Here is a 24,089-nt window from a genome sequence, read left to right as displayed (position 1 = left end):
TGGGTTCTACAGAATGAGATGCATATTGTTCCTGAGGAAGGTTTTTCTATTAGCTGACTGTGCTGGGTGTGGGGAGACTGACTAGAATGCTTGTTGAAGAATTTTAGGACTAAGATGATGAGGGTCTGACATAAGATAGTGGCTAAAATAATAGCTGATATTTATTGAGTACTTACTGTACACCATTGTTCTAAGCTCTTTACATGTGTTTAACTCATTAAATCTTCATAAGAAGGTCTTAAAATCATGAAGGGACTTTGGCAAGTTACTTAACCTTATGCATTTTCGTATATAATGAGTAGTCAGACAAAATGTAGATTTTGCACTGATCAGAGCTATAGATGGTAGTAAAACACATATTAGTACATGTATTTTGGGAGGGAAGTAGTGTAATGGGGAAAGAACTTTGAGAGTTGGAACTTTGGGTCACAAAATAGGCCAATAGGTCATTCTGAGAACCAGGAAGTGCATTGGTGCCACAGAAACCAAGGACAGGAAGATTTTTTTGCAAGGTAGGATTGTTGACAGTATCAAATATGGTCTCCAAGTTCAGAAACAAGGACCATGATGAAAAGACTGTTGAACTAGATCAAAGAAGGTAATTTGTAGCCTTAGAATTTTGAAAGGGAGAATAAGAACAGATGCCAGATTTGTTTTTCACAGGATTTGTAGAGACATTCTGGTCTGGTGTGGTGATTCTTAATATTTTCTCTTAGTGCTTCCTTCAGTCTCATTCCCATGTCAGATCTACTCAAATATCAGAAAATTCACTATTTTTTCTTTGAAAAAGAAACAGACTTGTGTTCTAAAGCCAGTGATTTTATACTTTTAACAGTTCTCTCCTTAAACTTTTCTTCTTATTCTTTTAAAAAACATCTTTATTGAGATATAATTCACATACCATACAATGCACTCATTTAAAGTATACAATTCAGTGGTTTTTAGTGTATTCAGAGTTTTGCAAACATCACCACAATCATTTTTAGAACAGCATTTCAAAAAGAAACCTAGTACTCATTAGTAGCCACTCCCCATTTCCCGCTCTCACCCAGTCCTAGGCAACCACTTGTGTACCTCCTTTCTCTATAGATTTGCCTATTTTGGACATTTCATACAACATATAGTCTTTTTAGTCTGATTTCTTTCACTTAGTTTATGTTTCAAGGCTCGTCCATGTTGTAGCATGTGTCAGTGTTTCATTCCTTTTTATTGCCTAATAGTATTCCACTGTATGGATATACTATATTTTTATCCATTCATCAGTTGATGGACAATTTGAGTTTCTTACTCTTTTAAACCCTTCCCCATCTTTACACCCCCCGCCCCACACTGTGGCTTTTCCTTTATATTATAACCTCTGTTGTGCATTTTGCCAGGCATTAGGGATATAAAGATGAGTAAGACATCTTGAACATTCATATAATGTTTTAATGGTTTATGTACGTTTTCTCATATGTTATCTAATTTGATCTCACAATAACCCTGTGATGTAGGCAAAACATCTTTTAAGATGAACAATTTGAAGTTTAGGTGACTTGCCCACGATTGCACACTTAGGTCAGTGGTAGAGCAGATAGGTCTTCTTAGTTTGTGTTTGTGCTAGTGCCACTAATCTGTGCTGTTATTCTAACTTAAAGGATTTCTGTGTACATTCCTGGAGACTTAAAGAGACTGGGAAATCCACTTACTTGGGGAATCACTGATTTTTAATGGTTAACCTTTGAGACTTAAAATGAAGACTTTTCTCCCCAGATTCTGGTACTTGTTTGCTGTTTTAGACAAGTCAGTTGATATTTCTGCTTTTTCTTTTAGAACTTCAGTGGCATTAATAGGATGATAATAATGGTAGTGATAATAAAAATAGCTAACAATTTTTGAGGCCTTACTGTGGGCCTAAAAGTGTTCTAAATAAGTACTTTATGTTTTTTATTCAAATCTTCACAACAACATCTAAGATTTTATTATTTTATTATCATAGTTTTACAGATTTTATTGTTATCATAATTTTACAGATGAGGAAATAGGCACAGAGAGGCTAAGTAACTTGCCTAAGAATACATTGCTGGGAATGAAAAGAGCCAGGATTTGAACCCCTGCAGTCTGTTTTCAGAACTTACTAGCTCTTAATCACGACAGTGTTGTTTACTGTGTTATGAATTAATAAAGGGTAATATTTCAAGTAAGGGCATGACTAGAATATGAAGATTAGATTTTGAATATAGTTAAACAGCAAAGTTAACTTGACATCGCATCCGCATTTTTTTTAAAAATGGACCTGTCACTACACTGTACAAAGATACATGTTGTTTAGACATTCAGGTACATTTTTTTGTTTGTCACTGCTAATAGCCTCTCAATTCAGAAATTACATCATTTTCACTTCTTTTCATTGTTGGCTTTGTAGTCACTTAGCTTTCCACATTGCCAACATTCAGAAACCTTGGCCTGGAACAGATAAAGCCCAGTTTTACCTCTCTCTTCAGCCTTCCTTTAACCGTGACTTTTTGTTTTCCATTTTGAACAGTTAGCCTTTCAGTCTTGGAGATAATCTTTACCTCCTCCATCCCAAAACTCAGAAAACACCACAGTGGCATTTTATAACAACTGTCAAAAAATTTGACCATCTTAATTGACATAACTGGATTTTAGTGCACAAATAAGAACCAAAGCACAGTGTTTTGGTTAAAGAGATTGATTTATACTGAAATTGGAAGAGGCATCTGCTGTACACGATTTTTGATTTAATAGAATTTGTTATAACCAGATCAGCAGAGCATTATTATTGTGGGCCATCTGTTGGGATATGGAAATAGCTTTGTTATATGGAACCTGATGTTGTACTTATATGTATAACAGTGACATTCTACTTAAGTAACCTTTTGTAGTTAGGTACCTTTGGTTGCTATTCTATTTGACATATATATCAACTGATAACCTGAGAATGTGGTGTTTTTCAAAGTGGTTATTACTCTTCTATGGGATCAGGACAAAATAAAAGAAAGAAAAAGGAAATGAGACTCATGGTGTCAAACTTTAGTACTAACAAGATAAAATCGAGGGTAAATATGAATATATGATACAAGATAGTTAGTACCCTATTTAGTAAGAACTCTTAATTTGACGCCATTACTAGAGGCCTAGTTTCTAATAATAACTAAGCCACTTTGGTTGCTCCAAGAATTTTACCATAAATCTAAAGTGATTTCATTTTGGTATAATCAGACCTGTGTTACCATTCACTCTCTGACTTGTATCCTATCATCAATGGATGAAGTAGTCTGTAACAGACTCAGACTTACAGAGTGGGACTCAAACTTACAGAGTGCAATAAGAAGAACTGTTGTTAGAACAAAATCTTATGGAACTCTCTTCTTCTGAGTTGAATGCTAACAATTTGGGGATAAGGGAGTCCTTCATTGGGAATTTTTAGAGAGAATCTCCAGAAATTGCACATTGGCTATTTTTCATTATCTTCAAATCAATATAGAGAGGGTCATTGAAGAATTGACCACCTACTCCAGGATGACCCTGTGTCTGAAAGAGACTTTACCTAATAGACTGATTTCAGCTAAAATTTTCACCTGGAGTACAAAGCACAAAGCTGTCGTGAATTCTCCTGCTTAGATAGAGCCCTGCTCAGTGGTTATCAAGGAAATCAGATTGACCTTCTGATTGATTGGTAGACCATGGAGCTAATGTGACCTTGTTAAAAACCTTGGAAGTTGGAATCATATTTTCCTTAGGTTGAGACCTGATCTTAATTTGATACTATTAACAGGCCTTGTTTCTAATAATTACTGTGTGTTGAAACATAGATTTGTGAGAGGAATGGGGAGAGGGTGCAGAAAGACTGCATGAACTCACTAGTAACAGTTTCAAATTATTTGCTTATGAGAGATGGTATAATATGATGAAAGTAGGTTATTGTTAAGATTCTAGATTTTGTTTGGCGGGTACATGTGTGCTTATTAAATTATTAAAAATAACTTTAAAACGTTTCTATGGCTTGGCTGTAGAACATTGGGAAATTCATTATAGGCATAGCAGTCAAATATCCAGCAATCAGGAGCAGGTGTTTCATCTAAATGAAGATGGAGCAGACCGTGAAGGCAGGAGGTGAAGGATATATATGGCACTGGTTTCTGCTATTGTGGTTGGATCTGTGAGTCTATGGCACACTTTACCTGTCTACCCTGTGTAAGGAGCTATTGATGGTTTAGTCCCACCATGTATGTATACATGGGTAGCAATCACCGTCAGAAATGGCACCTTTGGATATCAGTGGAAGTCATGTTTTATGGTGTTTATTATAGGGGATGTGTATTTTCAAAAGACATTTGAATACTATGTTTTTCAAAAGCATTTTCTCTGATCTGTTGGATTTTGGAGCCTCACAACGGCCCATGATACAGGTAGGGAAAGTCATATTCCTATTGACAAATGGGGAGAATGAGATAAAAGCCAAGACAGTGTCACTCAGTTATTTAGTAGTGGAGTAGACACTAAAACCCAGACCTTGCATTCTCCTTCTTGTCTTGTACTCTTTTTAATAGAGGACTGACAATGTTTTGATGAGGAGCATACTTTGGATTTTTGAGGTAAAAATGCAAGATTATAGACCTCAAGGGACCTGGGCTACTTGGAACAGAACATATCATATGATAATATTGACTTAGGGGATACAAAACTAGTGGAAGCAACTTCTTCCTTTGTTAAATTTAGGTCCATTTCTAGTCATTGGAAACATTTTTAGTTGAATCTGCATTTTTGTCTTTGTAGAATTCTGGAGGTATGGAGGGGAGGGAAAGTAAAGGATTACTAAATAGCAGTTTTAGTCTTATTTTATGGGAGTACACATCTATAAAATTTAGACATTGAGAAATTATATCTGGAACCAGGAGGGTGCTTAGGTTACTACCACAGTGGGAAATCTATTGTTCCTTGCCTGGTAGGTAGGAAGAGTGATAGTATATAAAGAAGTTATAACTGCATAGAAAAAATGACTGGGAGAGAATGCATCACCATGGGTAATTTTAATTTTCTGCTTTGAACCTGTCTGTATTTTCTAAGTTCTCTACAGTGAGCATATATCATTTTTACAGCCAGAAAAAGAAACATACAATATATGATTTTTATGGTTCAAATGAAAATTTGGAAAAATGTAAATCTTAAAGACTTTTGAAGAGCAGTTTAAACACTTGATGCTATCAAAGTGTTTTGCTTTCAGTTATGTTAAATCAGTTTGATAAGTTATTTGATTATAATCTTATGGGTCAAGTTGTGAGTGTGTTAAGTGGTTTGAATTTTTCTTTGCATTAGAATTTGGTCATTTAGCTCTCCTTATCAAGAAATTAATTTTGGTCCTTCAGAATCATCCAAGGCCTTGAGTTTACTTACAGTAATTATTTATCAATAAATAAATAAATCTAGAAATAGCACTTTAATGTATCCTGCAGATTGATTTAAGTATCTCCTCATATGCTCCCATTCCCTGACAGGTTCCTGATAAAAACCACATTGTTAACACTTCTTTAAGGTACTGTTTTTCATCCAGGGACATTGGACTTACTCATTTCTCTCACTCATTTGCTTGCTCATTTATTCACCATCTGCTATGTCTTGGGCACTGTACTAAATACTTGGGACACATGTAAAAGGCAGGGTCCCTGCCAGTAAAGACTACAGTTTTTAGTTTGGGAGAGACATAAGAGAGATATCCTTAGCATCTGGAAGTATCCTGTCATTTCTTTTTTCTAGTTTTTAACTAGAAAGGCAAAATGATTAGCTTGTTTGTTTGAAGAACTTAATGTATTTAGGGGTGTGGATAGATGGCTTTAATAAGAGCTGATGGCTTCATAGTTATTTCTCTGACTGCAAAATATTGAAAATCATTGCTGTCTAAGATAATTTTATCTAAGGAGCATTGAGGTAGATGAACTAAGCATTCATATTTATATCAGGTTTGTTTTGGGAACATAATTTAAAAACGGTATATTGACTGTTATAGAATGAAGACAGTGTCTTTTATTTTCTATACTTAACAGTGTATATGAGACATAATAGACATCATTATATATTCATTATACAGTCATGTGCCTCATAACAACGTTTAAGTCAACTATGGGCCACATAATTATAAAGGGTAGTCCCACAGGATTATAATGGAGCTGGAAAATTCCTCTTGCCTAGTGACCATAGTTATAATGTTGTAGCACAATTACTTTATTTATTTATTTTTTTATCAATTTAGTGTAGCATAAGGGTAGAGTGTTTATAAAGTCTACAGTAGTGTACAGCAATGTCCTCCGTACATGCTTCCATTCCCTGACAGGTTTCTTATAGGAAAAACCAAATTGCTAACACTTCTTTAAGGTACTGTTTTTCATGTTCACTCACCACTGACTCGCCAAGAGTAGCTTCCAGTCCTATAAGCCCCATTCATGGTAAGTGCCCTATACAGGTATACTATTTTTATCTTTTATATAGTATTTTTACTATACCTTTTCTTTTTTTTTTTTTTTTTGAGACAGAGTCTCGCCCTGCTGCCCGGGCTAGAGTGAGTGCCGTGGCATCAGGCTAGCTCACAGCTACCTCAGACTCCTGGGCTTAAGCAATCCTCCTGCCTCAACCTCCCGAGTAGCTGGGACTACAGGCATGCACCACCATGCCTGGCTAATTTTTTCTGTATATAGTTTTAGTTGGCCAGATAATTTCTTTCTATTTTTAGTAAAGACGGGGTCTCGCTCTTGCTCAGGCTGGTCTTGAACTCCTGAGCTCCAGCGATCCGCCCGCCTCGGCTTCCCAGAGTGCTAGGATTACAGGCGTGAGCCACCACGCCCGGCCCTGTACCTTTTCTATGTTTACACATACAAATAGTTATCATTGTTTAGAACAGCCTACAGTATTCAGTACAGTAACATGCCTTACAGATTAGTAGCCTAGGAGCAATAGGCTGTACTATATAGCCTAGGTGTGTAGTAGGCTATACCTTTTAGGTTTGTGGAAGTACACTCCATGATGAAATTGCCTAATAATGCATTTCTCAGAAAGTATCTCCATTGTTAAGCGATGTGTGACTAGTAATAAATGAAAGGACATTTCATATTTAAATGTAATTTTAAGAATTTAAATATTGCTATACATAGATTGTATAAAAAATTACCTTTTGTCTAATATAATGAGATAAATAGTATTTCCTAGAATATTAAGAGTTAATCATTCAGGTCAGTGAAGTATCCCACTAAAACACTTGATACATAGTCATTTGGCTACTTTTAGAACATCTTTAGTCACTGATAGCTGTAAGGTAGCCTGTTTATTGTTAGCTGTAATTGAGGCAAAATTTGCTTCTAACTTCTCTTCGTAATTCTTCCCTGTGGAACATTAGAGAACTAGTCTTCCTTCTTTCACAAGATAACCCTTCAAATATTTGAAGGTGATTATTCAGCAAATATGTCTTGAGTACCAGCACATGCAGGACATTGTTTTGGGCATTGTGAAAGATCTACGGGTAATTAATAGGCATAGTCTGTTCATAAGAAATGGGTAAAGATAAAGAGCCATGGGTTTGCTGAGAAGAAAGAGTGTTTTTGCTTATGATCAAGAAAGCTTCATGGAGGAGAATAGTGTTTGAATTAAGATAGAGATGGGGCATTCTAGGCTGAGAGCATAATCAAAGAGATCAGGAAGCACAATGTAAGTTAGAGGAATAGAAAGAGACCCAGGTTAGTTGTTTCCTAAACTATCCTCCAAAGTCCAGAATATTAAGAGCATTCATTATTCTATCTTCATGTATTCCCAGCACCTGGAGGAGAGTTTGGCAAATATTTGGAGTTCAGTAAATACTTGTTGAATGAATGAATGAATGGTCACATTTGGGAGATACTGGACATCCTTTTCTTGGACATTTACAAAGCAGTTTAGAATATTGAATACTTTGATAAGTCCATCTCAAACTTCTTTGACTATGGAATGACCATTAACTTTTGAAATCTTCTGGGAGACATTTCTCTGGGTCTATATGGTAGAGGTGAGATGGAAGGCTGGGAAGTATTTTCTTCTCCAAGTGAAACACAGCAAGTTTCTTCAGTCATTCTACACTTGATAATTTGGTTTTTGTACTCCTCACCAGTCTGATAACCCTCCCTGTAAGCATTCTAGCTTGTGAGTGTTCTTAAAATGTGGTGCTCAAAACAGGACACAGTACTCCAGTTGTGAACTAATCAGTGAAGAGTACATGGTACTGTTACTGTCCTTTTCTGGATATTATTCTTCTAATGAAGACTAAGATTGTATTTTGTTTCTTTTTAGCAGCTGAGTCACTCTCTTGGCTCATATTCAGTTCTCATATTAATTTACAAGAAGTTCTTTGAGTAGATTCAGAGAGATTTCCTATTAGAGCTAACAAATGAATGCCCATTTTCTTCTGATTGAGTCTAGGCTGTTTTCTCAGAAGTACTAGTCATTCTTAGCTTCCTGAAATCTGAGAAAGAAAAGAAAAAGAATTAATTGTACATTTCTAGAGTTGAGCAACTAACACCAAAAGACTTTAGTCCAACTGCCCTTCTGAGTATACTCAAAAGTATGTAAAATATAATGAACCCTCCTTTACCCATCATTGAAATTCAGCAAATTAAGATAGTTGCCACATTGCCTCAATATATTTTAAAGAAAAAACCACATGCCATCATTGTATCTAACAAAATTGACAATATTTCTTAGGTATCAACTAATGTTAAGTTCATGATCAAATGTCCTAATTGTTTAAAAATGGCTTTTTATAGTTGATTTTTAATTGAATCAAGATCCAGACCAGGTACATACATTGCATTTGGTTATGTTTCTTAAATCTCTTAGCACAGCCCCATCACCCCCTGCCCCCCTTGTTGGCATAATTTGACTCTTTCTACTCCTTTGGCTCTTCATGTCTCTTTCTGTACCAAATTCTGTTACTGTTCCTTTTGAAATATCTAACAGATTTTTTTCTTCCTTCACAACAATTCAACAGGCATTTTGGAATATTATGTACAAAACATGTGCTAGGCATTGTGGGAGATACAGAGGTTAATTTGACATGTATCTGGTTCACTAGGAGCCAGCATTCCAGGGGTAGAGGCAGATGTTACAGAAACAATATGAAGTGGATTATTTGCCCTCCAGTGGGTCATGCCTTGATTATAATAGCCTTCCATTCCCCCCCCCCCCCCCCCCCGGAAAATGCTGTCAGTGGAATCTTCTTAATACATCACTTTAAACATGTACAGATCAGGAACCCACAGTTGATTCCCTCTTCAGTCAATCCAAACAACATAATGTTTTTGGCCTGTCACTCAGTTCTTCCACTGGCTCCCACCATTACCCAAAGTGAAACTCTTCCTCAAGGCAGAAAAATCTTTTTTTTTTTTTTTTAATAAGCTTATATTATGTAGAATTTTTATTTCTCCAACAAGATTATAAACATCTGGAGAGCAGAAATCATGTTTTCTTTTTCTGTATAATACTGAGAGCTTAATAAGTACTTTTGGAGAGTCCAGGCCTGTTCTTCCTGTCTACTACCCTCCTAGAATCAGCTGGAGCTTCTGCCAGTTAAATAGTCCAGATCTGAGTCTCTTACCTCAGAAGTCTCCTTAAAAATAGTCCGTTCACTGTGTCCATGGCAGACTGATTTTTGGTTGTATTTAGACTTGACTATCTCACTGTAGCACTTCAGGCAGCCATTACCTATTGAGCACGATTGGCAGTTGGTAGGTAAGCTTTCTGCTGTCCTTGTCCTAAACCAGTAGTTCCAGAATTAAACTGTGTATCAGAATCACCTGAGAGAATTTCTGATGAATAGATTTCCCGAGTTTCACTCTAGACTTCTAAATCAGGATTTCCAGGAGTAGGTGGTTTGTAGACTGACTTTGGGGACCAGGCAGATAATTTTTATTTGTTTAACACCTCTGGCAATGGAGACTTTATAGCTTCCTCTCTTTTCAGTTGTAGTACAGTATTTCATTCCTCTGACAACCAGTAAGTTCTGATAGGTTCAATTTACTTTTCAGCAGTGTGGTAAGATCTCTTGCTTTGAATTACACCAGGCAAAGCACATGAATCAAATGCCCAAGATAAAGATACAGGATCCAGTGAGGTGGCATCTTGGTTTTCTAAATATAACTGAACTAAAATTTAAAGCCTCAAAACCCGTCAGCCCTCCAAAAGCTTATTCCATCTTTGTTCAGTGAACACTTTAAAAGTTGTTTAAAATTAAAGAGTTCAACATTTTTGCAATGGATAATCTTTTGGATTTTTCATATTTCATGTGTATTCAATAAAGGTTAAACATGTGATTTAATTTCATATACCTCTGATTTTCTGTGAAAATAAATCTATACATTGGAAAAAAGTTCTTTATTAGACTATATGATATGATTTTGGGACCGAATATTGTGGTTAAGTTATTGAGCAAATTAGAGAGACTGAAGCTTCAGGATTATCCAGTGAGTTAATGACAGACCCAGAAATAGAATCTTGTGCTATTTGCTTGGGTTATGATTTAGTTTGAAGAGGGTGGCCTGTGATCTGTTTACATAAATTGCAGGAAGTAAGGTTTGGGGTTTGGAAGAAGTTAGAACTCTGTGATGTTTGGCCAGGAAGCACCCCTCCCGCATATTCACCACCTGTTTTATCAGCAGTAGTCCTAAAATATGGAGGGAAAAGAGGCAGTTCAGACTTAAACTTCCTACCCTTAAAACAGTCTTAAAAAGTTGAAGCTGATTGTTGATTAGCATGCCTATTTCATCTTCTTTTAGTCTTTTCCTGGCCCTGATCTTGTTTTAGGTGGCCATACTATAGCCTAAGTAGTTGATTTGTAGAAAGTGGTAGAGTGGTTTCCTTTAGGGTTTTTTTTTTTTTTTTTCAGGTGTATGAAACTTTTTAATGAGCCATACATGTATCTTCATTAAACATGTTTAATGAATAAACAGTATGGTTTGAAAATAGTGTAGGTCACCAGAAAATAAACTTGGCTGAATAGTTCAAGGGGTTATAGATTTGGAAATAATAGCTGTTACTAGCGTTGTTTTCTGGTGAAGTCATTACTTTTACCCTCCCTTTCCTGTTCCAGCTTTGGGGGTTGGGGATGGATCCTGTGGTACTAGTGGAGAAAGAAGCAGGAACATGATAGAATAAGAACATTTGTGTGTGGTGGTTCTGAACTTGCTTTCTTTTTCCCTAACAACTTTGTTAAGGTATAATTTGTATACCATACAATTCACCAATTTAAAGTGTAAAATTCAGTGTTTTTTAATAAATTCAGAGAGTTGTGCAACCATTGCTACAATCTAATTTTAGAACATTTCCCTCCCCGTCTAAAGGAAACTCCATACCCACTAGCAGTCAATCCCTGCCCCCCTCTTTTTTTTTTTTTTTTTTACCTCTCCTCCTCCGACTGCAAGCCCTTAGAAAACTACTAATCTAATTGTTCGTCTACAGTGTAATTACTAATATAAATTTTCCTATTTTGGATGTTTGATGTAAATGGAATCATACAATATGTAGTCTTTTGTGACTGGTTTCTTTCTCTTAGCATAATGTTTTCAAGGGTTGTACGTGTTGTAACATATATCATTCCTTTTTATTGTTGAACAGTATTCCATTGTGTGGATATAACACATTTATCCATTCATCAGTTGATGGGCATTTGGATTATTTCCACTTTCTTGTGATTATGATTTAATGCTGCTATGAACATCTTGTACAGATTTTTCTGTGGATGAGTGTTTTCCTTTCTTGGGTATTATACCCTAGGAGGGGAATTATTGGGCCATATGGTAACTCTTATGTTTAACTTTTTGACGAACTGCCAGACTGTTTCCCAAAGTAGCTGCATTATTTTACATTTCTGCTAGCAATGTATGAGAGTTTCAGTTTCTCCACATCTTTGCAACATTTGTTGTTATCTATCTTTTTGATTATAGCTCTCCTAGTGGGTGTGAAGTGGTATCTCATTTCAATTTGCATTTCCGTAGTAACTGATGATGCCAGACATTTTTTCATTGTTTATTGCACATTCATATATCTTCTTTGTAGAAATGTCTGTTCAAATCCTTGCCCATTTTTTAATTGGGTTGTCTTTTGGTTATTGAGTTATAAGAGTTCTGTATATGTTCTGAATACCTACATTACTCTTCTAACTGTGGATTGGTCCTAAATTGCTTGAGGTGGAGAGAAGTGATGGATACAAAGACTATATTAAGTAAAGATCTGGTGCGTTTTCAGTCAGATCTTATTTTAAGTTTTTTTTTTTTCTTTTTCCAGCTCTTAAAGAGTCTGGTTTATTCATTCATTGAATAAATGTGAGTGCTGGCTATATACCGGGTTTTGAGACTATAACAGAGAATGAAATGTAAAAATTCCTGCTTTCAGGGAGCTTACATTCTAGTGGGGGAGAAACAGACAGTAAATAAAAATCATGTCAGATAGTGACAAGAGTTATAAAGAATAGAGTATGATGAAAGTTCTTACATATTCTTCATCTTTCCTGAATTCTTAATCTATACCTCTTCGCCCTGACTTTATTGCACTTTCTACTTAATTTTACTTTATACAATTTTGGCTAAACATTTATTTTTCTCTTACTCCTGATTTTTAACCCCCTTGCACTCTAATTTTTGCCCTCACTATTCCACAGAACCACCCTATGTAGTATTAGTAATTATCTTCTATTAAAAGCCAATATTCTCTTTTCAGTTTATGTCCATTTTGATCTACAGTTAACACTGTTGTGTTTTTCCCCCTTAAGTGCTGCTATCTGCAGTACAATTTTCTCAAGTTTTTTTTTTTTTTTTTTTTAAAACTAGTTTCCCTTAATTATCTATTTGGACTCTCTTGTAATACTCCGTGGTGAATTGAGGATCCTCATGATTTTAATCACTTTCTGAAAGCAGGTGACTTCTTAGTTCAAGCTGCACTGCTGCCTTCAGGTTTATCTAGAGGAACTGGGATGAACAGCTGATTGCTACTCACTCAGCAAGATTCTTTTCCCTTTGCTCCTTCCATTTCTCCTATTCAGGCTGATTAAGACAAGGCTATTTCCATGACTGCTTTAATAACTACTGGTGACTAATAGTATAACAATTCACACTGCTTAGGTAAGTAACCTGAATCAAAGAAATTGTTCCTTCATAGATGTTAGTGAATTTTATACTTTCAAGTCTTTTTGAAAGATAGGGCTGAATTCAGATGTAAAAAAAGAAAAAAAAAAAAAGAAGGAATAGCCTCTTGACGTTTAGAGCTATAACATTTAAGAACACATTTTTAATTCTTACCTTTATCTGGTGTTGTGTTATGCCTTCATTCAAGCTATTGTCCTGGCACCTGAGGCATGAATTTTTCTTTTTTTAATGAAGGAGGAAATTAAGCCTCAGAGAACTTAATATATCCAGGGTGACGTAGTAACCATCAGAGTTGGGATTCCAGTCTAGGTCTGCAGACTCAAGGTCATGAATGTTGTAAGCATTCTTCCTCTGTGTAGGTGGGAGAGGAGAGAGGGCTCATGGGAATTACTTGGGAGCTTTTTCAAAATACTTGGTCCCATTTCACCCCCTGCCCCCAAATAATGCATTACTATATATATGTGTTAACTTGTTATAACAGCTGCTTCCTAAATGTGAATAATTTTTAACTGAGTTAATCTACACTTGAACACTGCTTATATTAAAATGAATTCCACCTTTTTCAGTTGGTAATGGAATGTAATACAGTAAACAGCTTATATTGGAGCATTCTCATTAGTGAATGAGTGGCTTTTATTAATACTAACCATATTCTGGTTGTATTATTCTACTCAAACTTTCTTGATGCATGTTGGTTTTCAAAGGATTTGGAGAAGATGCTTCTAGATGCTGTTGGCAACAAATTAAACCATATAAATTATGGACGTAATTGAATGAGTTAATATAATTGTTCAGTTATAGTTTGCACCACAGAGAGTGTGAGTTTGTAACTTGGTGGACACATTGAGATTTCCTGACTTCAGTGTGACCCTTAGCCTTCTTTTGTGAGATTCCCATGTTGCTGGTCAGTTGGCCTGGGTAGGGAGAAGATTGACATGTGTGTTCTTTCAGTCAGCGAGCCTGGGGTTCAGGATATCATTTAGGAGCAGTAGTTTAGATGAAAAATTGAGAAAACTGGAACTAAGGCATTGAGGCTAGCACCAATTTGAAAGATAACTAGGAGCTAAAATTGATAGTGAATGGTAACTGATAGGGGGTCCAATAAAGGTGTTGATACTTGGGCAACTCAATAGTATGAGATCATTTTCCGTTGTCTGAGTTCTGAACTGACCGAGAAATAAAATAAGAACCAACATTTGAAGAAACAAGATAGTACCTTTTTAAAAATTGCCTTTTTATTAAGATAAAATTCACATAGCATAAAGTTTACCGTTTTAAAGTGTACAATTCAGTTGTTTTTAATATATTCACAAGGTTGTGCGACCATCACCACTATCAGAACATTTTGATCACTCCAAAAAGAAACCTCTTAGCAGTTACTCCCCATCTGCCATCTTTCCCTTCCCCCATCTCCTGGCAACAACCAGTCTGCTTTCTAGATTTTCTGCTCTATAGATTTTCCTCTTCTGGACATTTTGTATAAATGGAATCATACAATATATGACTTTCTTTGTCTGACTTTTTCACTTAGTGTAAAGCTTTCAAGGTTCATCCATGTTTTATAGCACATAACAATACTTCATTCCTTTTTATGGCTGAATAATACCACATTGGATACTATATAGATATAACCACATTTTGTTTATCCATTCATCAGTTGATGGACATTTGGATTATTTCCACTTTTGGCTATTATGAATAATACTGCTGTGAACATTTGTGTGCAAGTTTTTGTAGGAACGTATAAATTCTCTTGGAGGTATATATGCCTATAAGTCAAATTGCTGGGTTTTTTGGTAACTCTGTTTAACTTTTGAAGTAGTTGCCTTTGTTTTTGATAAAACTGATATTGTAGAATGTGGCTTAGGTTTAAGAGCCAAATGAGTTGGCTAACTTCTCACAGCCCCTCATCCCCACCTGCCAATGGGACAGTTCATCCTAGAAGATGTTTGGATTAGCAGAGCAGACACACTCAGATTATTGTATTATAGAATCCTGGATGGAGAAGGAAGAAAAAGAGACTAAATCCCTGGTGCTCAGTCTTTTGTTAAGTTAGCCTTACCCACTAACCAAGTTAACTCTTTGGAGAGGAGTAGGCTAAGAGGCCAGGAGTGTTTAGAGAAGTCATTCTTCATAGAGACCAAGGGTTGGAAAGAAATGTTCTGCTCTAACACAAGGTAAGAGATAAATTAGAAACCTGAAAGCCATTCTTAGATGAAAAGGCTGTACCATTTTATCAAGATAGGATATATGTTAAGGAAAGATGATGAATTCAGTTTTAGACATGGCAGATTTGGGATTTCTAGAAGGAATATTTGGAGATCAGGAGATTGGTTCCTGATAGAGATGAAGATTTGAGGTTCATCTGCTTACAGGCAATTAAAGGACCAGGTAAATCATCCATAAGATAAGACAATAGAGAAAGATGGCTAGTGATCCTATGTCTGAACTCTGTGGTTTTGAATATGCTAACTGATGTTTATGCTGTATCTTGCTATGGGTGGCTGATTTCCTTCTGGGTTTTATGATTTTTAAAATTGTGAATTCATTTATTTTGGAAACTTAACCTGTGGAAATTTTTCAAGATCTAGATCAAAGGTAAGTTCCCCTAGAGAGAATTTGCATTTGCCTCTGTCAAGATTGAGTGGGGGACACTAGCATCCTAGGGTTGGTTACTCTAAAAAAAATTCTAGGCTTTTAAAATCATAATCTAGGGGAGGGTCAGCTTGTGGTTGTGAAGTGTCAGGGGAGACACTGCTGTCATATCCCTCCATCTCCTCACCAGCACTAAGTGCCCAGGTTCAAAAGCAGTTTTCCTGGCAGTTCTCTTGGTTAAGACCTGAACTTTGCCTCTTGTATCTTGGGTCACAAGAGATCTTAGAATTGCAAGCTAAATTCAAAGGATTTGGCAAAATGCCCTGAAAATGAAGGAAAGCTGATTTTAGTTTCGCGTACCTCTCTAGCCTCCCTCTTTCACTTAGTTTTTGGTCTCTGATCATACCTGATTTTCTGTCAGGTTTTTTTATTTATTTATAAAGATTTTAAAACATTTTGCTCAGCATTTTAGTTATTTTCAGTGGGCATAGTGATCAAGCCATCCATCCTGTTATTCTGGCAGAAATGGAAGTATCTGTCTTTTTTTTCAGTGTATATAGGGACAGTTAGATGCAGGGACTTTAGTCAGCCTCTAAATCAGTGGTTACAAACTTGGAGCAAAATCCAGTGTTTTGTTTAGCTCACATAGTAGTTAGAAAATAAAAAGAGATTTCAAATAAGATTTTGGATTTTTTGGTTCTTTTGAAAAAGTGGAAGTTCTTATAATACTGGGCCTGCAATACTCCTGCCTAGCAACAGTTGGCTAGAACTGGGAATAACCCTGATCCTTTTAGGCTAAACATGCTTTCTTTAGTTGCTCACAGTTTCCACCACTTGTGCAATGTATGCGTATGTATACTCTTATACCTATTTTAACTTATTTATTTTACCCCTAGGCATTTGTGGATCATCCTTGTGCCTAATGAAACTATTGGCACTCTCCCATGTGCCAGGTGGTAGTGCTAATAGACACTTTCACATTTGTTGGTTTATTTATTTAATTCTAACAACAAACCTGCAGTTTATCTCTGCTGAATAAATAAAGTTATATAGGTGGTATTATTCTCAAGTTACAGATGAAGAAACTGAGGTTCAGTGAGGTCATATAAATTCTTCACGGTCTCAATGGTGTCACAATTAGTATTTGAACCTAAAACCTAGAATTTGAATTCAAAGCTCCTTCTGTTTCATTGCTACTCTTAATTTTTTTTTTAAAGTTAAGAACTGTTTCTTTAGATGAAGTCTTAGTGAAGTCCAGTATGTAAAACCAATAAAGGTAGCGCTGCTTTGATTGAAGAGTAAATTGGTGGTGTGGGGGAGAATTATGTGGGAGTGGGAACCTGCGTGCTCAACTCTGTGGTAACTTATAAAGTCTCAGTTTCTTGGGATGTTTTTATAGTGCACCTATTTCTCTTATGCTTTCTGGTACGTATCTGTCTTCCTCAGGGTAATCCCTCTTATCACTCAGTAGCATTTTTCATTCATGTGGGTTTGTGTTCTGAAATGGTGATTCTTTTAGCATTCTATTTCTGTTTTTAGAGTGTTTTAATTAGAACTGCAGTGGGATTTATAATTTAATTTACTTTGGAGCATCTGATAACTAGGTCGTCTTTACTTTTCAGATTCTCTTTGTGGCCAGATGGGTTTGTATGGACAGGCTTGTCCATCTGTAACTTCCTTAAGGTGAGTGCTCTGTTTTTTTCTTTATTGGAACATGTAACGTTTTAAAAGTTAGGCTGGCCATGCCATGCCACTGTAAAATGAATTTCATTTTACAGTGAAATTCACTGTAAAAGTGAATTTCAAAGTGAGGTTCAGAATAAAATATTGTAGCTTGTTTTGTCAAGTAGTGCAGTTTGGTGGAGTAGAGTGTTATTTTTGCTTACTGAGATTTTTGTGGTAATGGGATCCAAAGATCTACTCTTAATCTCCATTTAGTGAACTAAGTGAATATAGTGAGATGATAATTTGTACATGAGAAAACATTATTTAAACTTCTTTGTTCTTGTTTTAAAAAAAACTAATCTGCTTTTTTGTTTTAATTGGAAAATAATAAATTTTGATTGCCTTTGTAGCAGATTATTAAATAAGACTAAAGATACCAATTTTAATTTCTTTCTAAAGGATGATATAAACATAATATCTAGATTACTCTCATTTACAATAGATAAAATGAGTGAAATGTAAAAAGTAGGAACTGAATTGTGTACAACCCAGTGGTTTCAGATTTTTGAAGTCATCAAATCTTTTTTACAAATCAAATCTTACATGAAGTCAAATAAATGAAGCAGATAAATGTGGGACTTTGTGCTTGCTTAGGCTTCTACCCTCAACACTGGCCCCTGAGGGATTATTGTGGTTCCGGGAGTGCAGGTTGAAAAATAACTTAAACCTGATCTGTTAATTGAAATCTTTCATATTAGAATATGTTGATGGCAGGACCTCCTAGTTACAAGTAGAGTTGTAGTAAACTGTATCATTTATTCATTCAGCATATTGAGCACCTAAACTGTTGTCAGATGCTATTCTAAATGCTAGGGCTATAGCACTGAACGTAACAGGTAAAAATCCTATAATCATGGAGTTTGCATTCTGGTGGAGGGACAATAAACAAGATAAGTAGAAGTATTTGTTAGATAGTGACAGTGATAAGGGCTAAGGAAAAAATAGAGAAGGGGAATAGGAAATACAATGGTATGTGTTACTTTAGACAGGCTAGACAGGTAAAGCTTCACTGAAAAGATGACATTTAAATGAAGTCCTGAAAGAGTGATGAAATGAGCCATGTATTGGGTATGTGGAAGTTGAGCATTCTAGGCAGAGGGAATACAGGAAGTGCTAAGGCAGAAGGCTGCCTCGTACTTTTGAGGAACAAGGAGGAGGTCACTGTGGCTAGAGCAGCGTAAATGATGAAGAGAGTCATAATTGCCCAGCTTTGGAGGGCAGGAGAGAGGAGGGATACAGAATTGCTAGAGCCATGAATGTGAAGTCAAGGAATCCTTAGGCTTGAGAGAAATTCTGGTTGTTTGGAATGCCACAAATGAACAATGAAGTTACCTTTTTAGTTTTTATGTACTTGAATTCTCACAGGTCAAGGCTGGCTATCCTCCTCCTCAGTAGAAAAGCTTTGCTCTGTGCCATCATGGCATTTCTTTCCACGAGAACGCATCATCTTATAATGGAAGTAGATGGAGAGATTGGTTTTCTACTTTGCTAGAGTCTCTCCCTACCCCCAAACAAGGGGGATACCTGTATAGGTCTGAAAAGAACTTTTTTTTTTTTTTTTTGAAAGACAGTCATTATTTCTTTAATCTCCAAACTTGCTCTGGAACAAATTTGACTTAATAGTGATTTCTGGTTAATATGATGGGAGGAGTCATTTTATCCTTTTTTTGAGTATTTAAAACTTTGTGTGTGGTCACATCAGGATATTTTTGCAGACTTTAATCTTTCTACTGATTAGACTTAAAGGTATTTTAGTTATGGGATATGCTGAAGCGATCATATATTAAGGTAATTGAAATTTTAAATCCCTTTATTTGAATATTTATGTTTAGGTTAACCCTGTATATGACATTGGGTTAGTAATAATATATGCCTAACTCCTTTGCTTGATAAAATTATAGAACTAATGATGAAAGAGAAGAGGTACCGTATTATGAATTATTTTATAATTTACTCACTGTGTTATAATTCCCTGTGCACAGTATTCTAGAATCAGAATTTATTGTGGATATAGCTACAAATCTAGCATTTAAGTCATAAACTAAGAAGCTCTGTGACATCTGAGTCATGATATTTATGCCTCTATAAACAAGGGACACCTTATATATGTCTTTTATTTGTGTAATATTCTCTGTGGCCCATCTCTGAAGCAGAGAATTCCTATTCTCAGTTGTATGTGTAAAAGACCATAGTCTGTCATTGATTTTTCTAAGTGGAAGCCAGTATTAATTTGCGACAAGGAAGGCAAGAAAAGAATGACTTTTTGGGGAGAGGGAGTGAGAGTAAAACTGGATTACTTAAAACCATGGCAAAGATTAGTTTACTTTCCCATAGGGTCTTCCCTAAACCAGAAATGGCCTCCTCCCATCTATACTACCCAGATATGAATAGAGCCAGAACTGTTTTTTTTTTTTTTTTTTTTTGAGATAGAGTCTCGCTCTGTTGCCCAGGCTAGAGTGCCGTGGCGTCAGCCTAGCTCACAGCAAACTCAAACTCCTGGGCTTAAGCGATCCTCCTGCCTCAGCCTCCCGAGTAGCTGGGACTACAGGCATGTGCCACCATGCCCAGCTAATTTTTTTTTTTTTTTTTTTTTTTTTTTTTTTTTTGAGACAGAGTCTCACTTTGTTGCCCAGGTTAGAGTGAGTGCCATGGCGTCAGCCTAGCTCACAGCAACCTCAAACTCCTGGGCTCAAGTGATCCTACTGCCTCAGCCTCCCGAGTAGCTAGGACTACAGGCATGCACCACCATGCCCGGCTAATTTTTTCTATATATATTTTAGTTGTCCATATAATTTCTTTCTATTTTTAGTAGAGACGGGGTCTCACTCTTGCTCAGGCTGGTCTCGAACTCCTGACCTTGAGCGATCCACCCGCCTCGGCCTCCCAGAGTGCTAGGATTACAGGCGTGAGCCACCACGCCCGGCCTAATTTTTTTTTTTTATATATATTTTTAGTTGGCCAGATAATTTCTTTCTATTTTTAGTAGAGACGAGGTCTCGCTCTTGCTCAGGCTGGTCTCGAACTCCTGACCTCGAGCGATCCACCCACGTTGGCCTCCCAGAGTGCTAGGATTACAGGCATGAGCCACGGCGCCCGGAAATCCACTGACAAACACTTCTTGTTTGTCCTACCTCTCTTGTATATGCTGCCTTGTATATACTTGTATGTACCACCTGTATATCTAGAAAGTGGCTAGCTTCAAGACAGGAACCATATGAGTTGGTGGAGAAGAACTGGACATATGGATGGGAAAGAGAAAATAGGTAAGCAGGTGGGAGTTTGTAGGCACAGTTATGAGTGGGAGTAGACAATCTACGTGTAAGTAAAGGTAGGGAGTAGGGTGAAAGTATGTGAAATATTTAAAATCTGTTGGGTAGGAGAGGGTAGTTAGTAAATGGATTAAAACTATCCCCCCCAATTCCCTTAAATATTTAGGGCAAACAAGTTAAGTATTATTTTCTATGGATGATATTGGGTCCTTGTTTAATCTGAATGTGTTAGGATTGTTTTTAAAATTATACCTACCATATTTTTATGATTAAAAAGTAATATATGTTTATTGCAGAAAATTTGGAAAGACAGAGATAGCCTTTGTTATAACTTCATATCACATACTTTAATAGCAGTAGATTATATGTGAATTAGAAAAAGGACATTTTTCGTAAAAGAATGGTTGCAAAAGATTTTGTAGTGATAGCTAAGTATACTGTTTAATTTTAACCAAACTGCTTTTGCTGACACTTTGCTCTTCTTTACTTGCTAGGATAGGTAGAATTGCATTTTAACAAAAGTTACTGTAACAACATCGTAATCTATATAATGAGATCGTTTTCTTTTATCAGTCAGGGTTCTTTCAGGAGAAACCATACCAGTTATTTGAGCAGATTTAGTACTTTAGACTTTAGTAGAGAGAATTGTTAACTAGATGTAAAGTTAACTAGGTAACAGAAAGGATAAAAATAAAACTTTAAGGTGTCATGATGGTAGATACAACAGGAATCAACTACCACGCATAGGGCTCAGGGACCAAAGGGAACAAGGGAAAAACTTAGAAACTTAAGAAGAGCAGCCCTGTTTATGAAACTTAGACCTCTGAGGAGAAGCTGCTGCATGGCCGGTGTCTGAACTTGGAAGAGCGTTCAACCTATGAGGCTGGAACCCAGACCTCTCAGGAGGCGTTACTGGTTGGTGCTAGCATCTCTGAATGGGGTATAATGAAGCTGGTTCTGCAAGTGTTGGAAACACTGGAATCACTTGCTGCTGTGGGAAGGACTTGCTCCTGTAAGGATGAAGAAGCCCTTCCTGGGGACATGCTGGTAGAAGGCCAAAGAATAGATAGAAAGATACTGGTGTCGTTTTCTTCTTCAGCCTTGCACTCAGTCCATCTTTAGAGCTCCCTCTTGTCAGAGCTTTATAGGAAGCCAGCTGGCAAGGCAGGAATGTGGTTTTGCAGAGTCCTAGCTCCAGCATCATAATGCAGAATAGGTGTGGGAATGCTGTAGTTTGGAGCTGAGGGGCAATAATTTAATAACAGACACACTTGTTCCAGCAGACTGCTGAGAAACATGGTATATAAAAATATGTTTTCTAAGATCTGTTTTATAGTCAGTGTTTATGTGATTTTAGTAGAGTACCTGCATATTGCTTAAAGAAAAACCCAATAAGTCTTATAAACAATGTGAAATTATATTAAAAATGTATATTAAGAGACACAAGTATTCTTTGCAGTCTGAATCTAATGCATTCATATCCTGAGTTTAGATAGTGAGAGTCTGGATAGTGAGGGATACCAGGCCATCCACATCTGTTCAATTCCTGAGTTTTGGATAGCAAGAGTAAGAGTTGAAATAGTGATGGCTACAGTTTCAGTCAAACAATAGAATCTTAAAAATTTAGCAGAATCTTTTTGATTCCTGAGTTTGGATAAAATGGATTTGAATCCTGAGGTGTACCCGTATTTTATTTCCAAGTACAGATTGGAGCAAAAGCTTACTGAAAAAGCAAAAGCTTTCCTTGAGTATTATGCTTTATGTAGACAAGTAAGTACATATGTATCATATGACATACTTCTTTTACATATTGTAGCAGTAGCCTTTTTGTAATTTGGTTTGGTGGAAGCAAAATAAAGTTGATATTCTTTGGGCTTGTTCAAATGGGACCTTTTCTGCATTTCTAAATTACCTGACATTTATTAAAGGATTGATTTTAGGATTCACATATGTATATAGCCTGGGATGCTGGGTTACAGTAGCACTTGAAGCAGTTTCTGGTGACAATACCACTTTCTACCTGAGATTGCTTCCTGTGACCTCTGACCTTTTTCAAAATTTATCCCATTTTCTTACTTGTTTTCCTTTTTGTTATGCTTCTTCTTTAAAGATGCCTTTTTATTATTGATCTAATCTGTCTGTTTAGGAAATGCTAGGGAACACATAGGGATATTTTAGTGCCAGAGAAACTCATGTGTTAGTGCCCCAGAGGAATTTCCTGTCCATCTGTTTCCCCTTTTCCCTTCTCTTGATATTGATGACCTTGTTGTTTAGAACTACCAGAAGAGGGTAGATTTATTTTAAGCCTTGTCGACTTGTTTCTAGTAGCAGGCTTGGTATTGATAAGGCAGCTCTCTTAGATAGTGTTAAAATCAGGTAAATGCAGGTTCAGATCTCCATTTGCCGCGTACTGGCCGTGTATTCTTGGGCAAGTTTGCTTTAATAGTCTTGTTAATGCTTAACTTCTCTGTTTTGTTAGGGTTCATGGGATTAAATATATACATAAGGTATCTGGTACATTTTCTCCTCTTTTCCATTTTCTAATAGTATAAAGCAAAGGGATTTATCATTTTTAGAATAAAAGAGGGAATGGGACAAATTTGTATCCTTTGCTGTCAGCTCAAGAACATGGGGTAGAAGAGGATTTCTTTTTCTCCTTTCTCTTTCCCCTTTGTCCTAAATTTTTAGATTTTATAGTATCTACCAATAGTATTCAGGTTTGCAGCTGGCCTTCAGGCTAAGGATGTTGCTGACATTTAATGTTATACATTTATTATATTTATAATTAACATAGTTAAGTTGTTATGCTTTTAGGTTTGCCCCACACAGTGGCAGAAATGGCTTTTGCATTATCATGTCATATGTATCATTATTATAATTTTTATTGAACTTTTTAAGAATTAGTAAAATCTTTATTAATTTACTTGTTTAGAAATGGCATGTTCTAATTATGAGTTATAAGAAAACCCTTAATTTGGCCATTACAAAAATGTTTTTAATAAATGTATTTTGAACTGTCTGATATGGTAGCTAGTACCCTCATGTGGCTATTTAAATTTAATCAAAATAGGTAAAATTAATTCAGTTCATTAGTCTCAGTGGTCACATTTTAAGTGCTCCCTAGCCACACATGGCTAGTGGCTGTCATATTGGACAGCACACAAACATTTCTATTGTTGGAGAAAGTTCTGTTGGATAGCATGGGTCCTAGATCATTCTAAATATAATTTAACCTTTGATGTAAGAACCTCCATTTCCAAACATCAGGTTTTGAGGAGTACCATTGACTATTTTTTGACTTAAGGACATATTATAGAAGTTACTTTGGTGATGGCATGTTGACTTT

General features: G+C 36.2%; 1 protein-coding gene across 5 annotated transcripts in view; it reads left to right on the top strand.

The window, feature by feature from the left end:
• FOXJ3 (forkhead box J3) overlaps window positions 1-24,089 on the top strand; it is a 124,404-nt gene that overhangs the window by 3,249 nt on the left and 97,066 nt on the right. For all 5 annotated transcript variants that reach the window (XM_069479801.1, XM_069479802.1, XM_069479803.1 and 2 more), the window contains exon 2: window positions 17,372-17,432. In XM_069479801.1, the coding sequence (XP_069335902.1) occupies window positions 17,389-17,432 (44 nt within the window). In that variant the 5' untranslated portion in view covers window positions 17,372-17,388. The remainder of the gene's footprint in view (window positions 1-17,371; window positions 17,433-24,089) is intronic.

The sequence above is a fragment of the Eulemur rufifrons genome, chromosome 8, assembly GCF_041146395.1.
Source record: "Eulemur rufifrons isolate Redbay chromosome 8, OSU_ERuf_1, whole genome shotgun sequence".
Classification (NCBI taxonomy): Eukaryota; Metazoa; Chordata; class Mammalia; order Primates; family Lemuridae; genus Eulemur; species Eulemur rufifrons.
The sequence above is the reverse complement of the archived record's forward strand: the minus strand, read 5'-3'. Positions and strand labels throughout refer to the sequence as shown.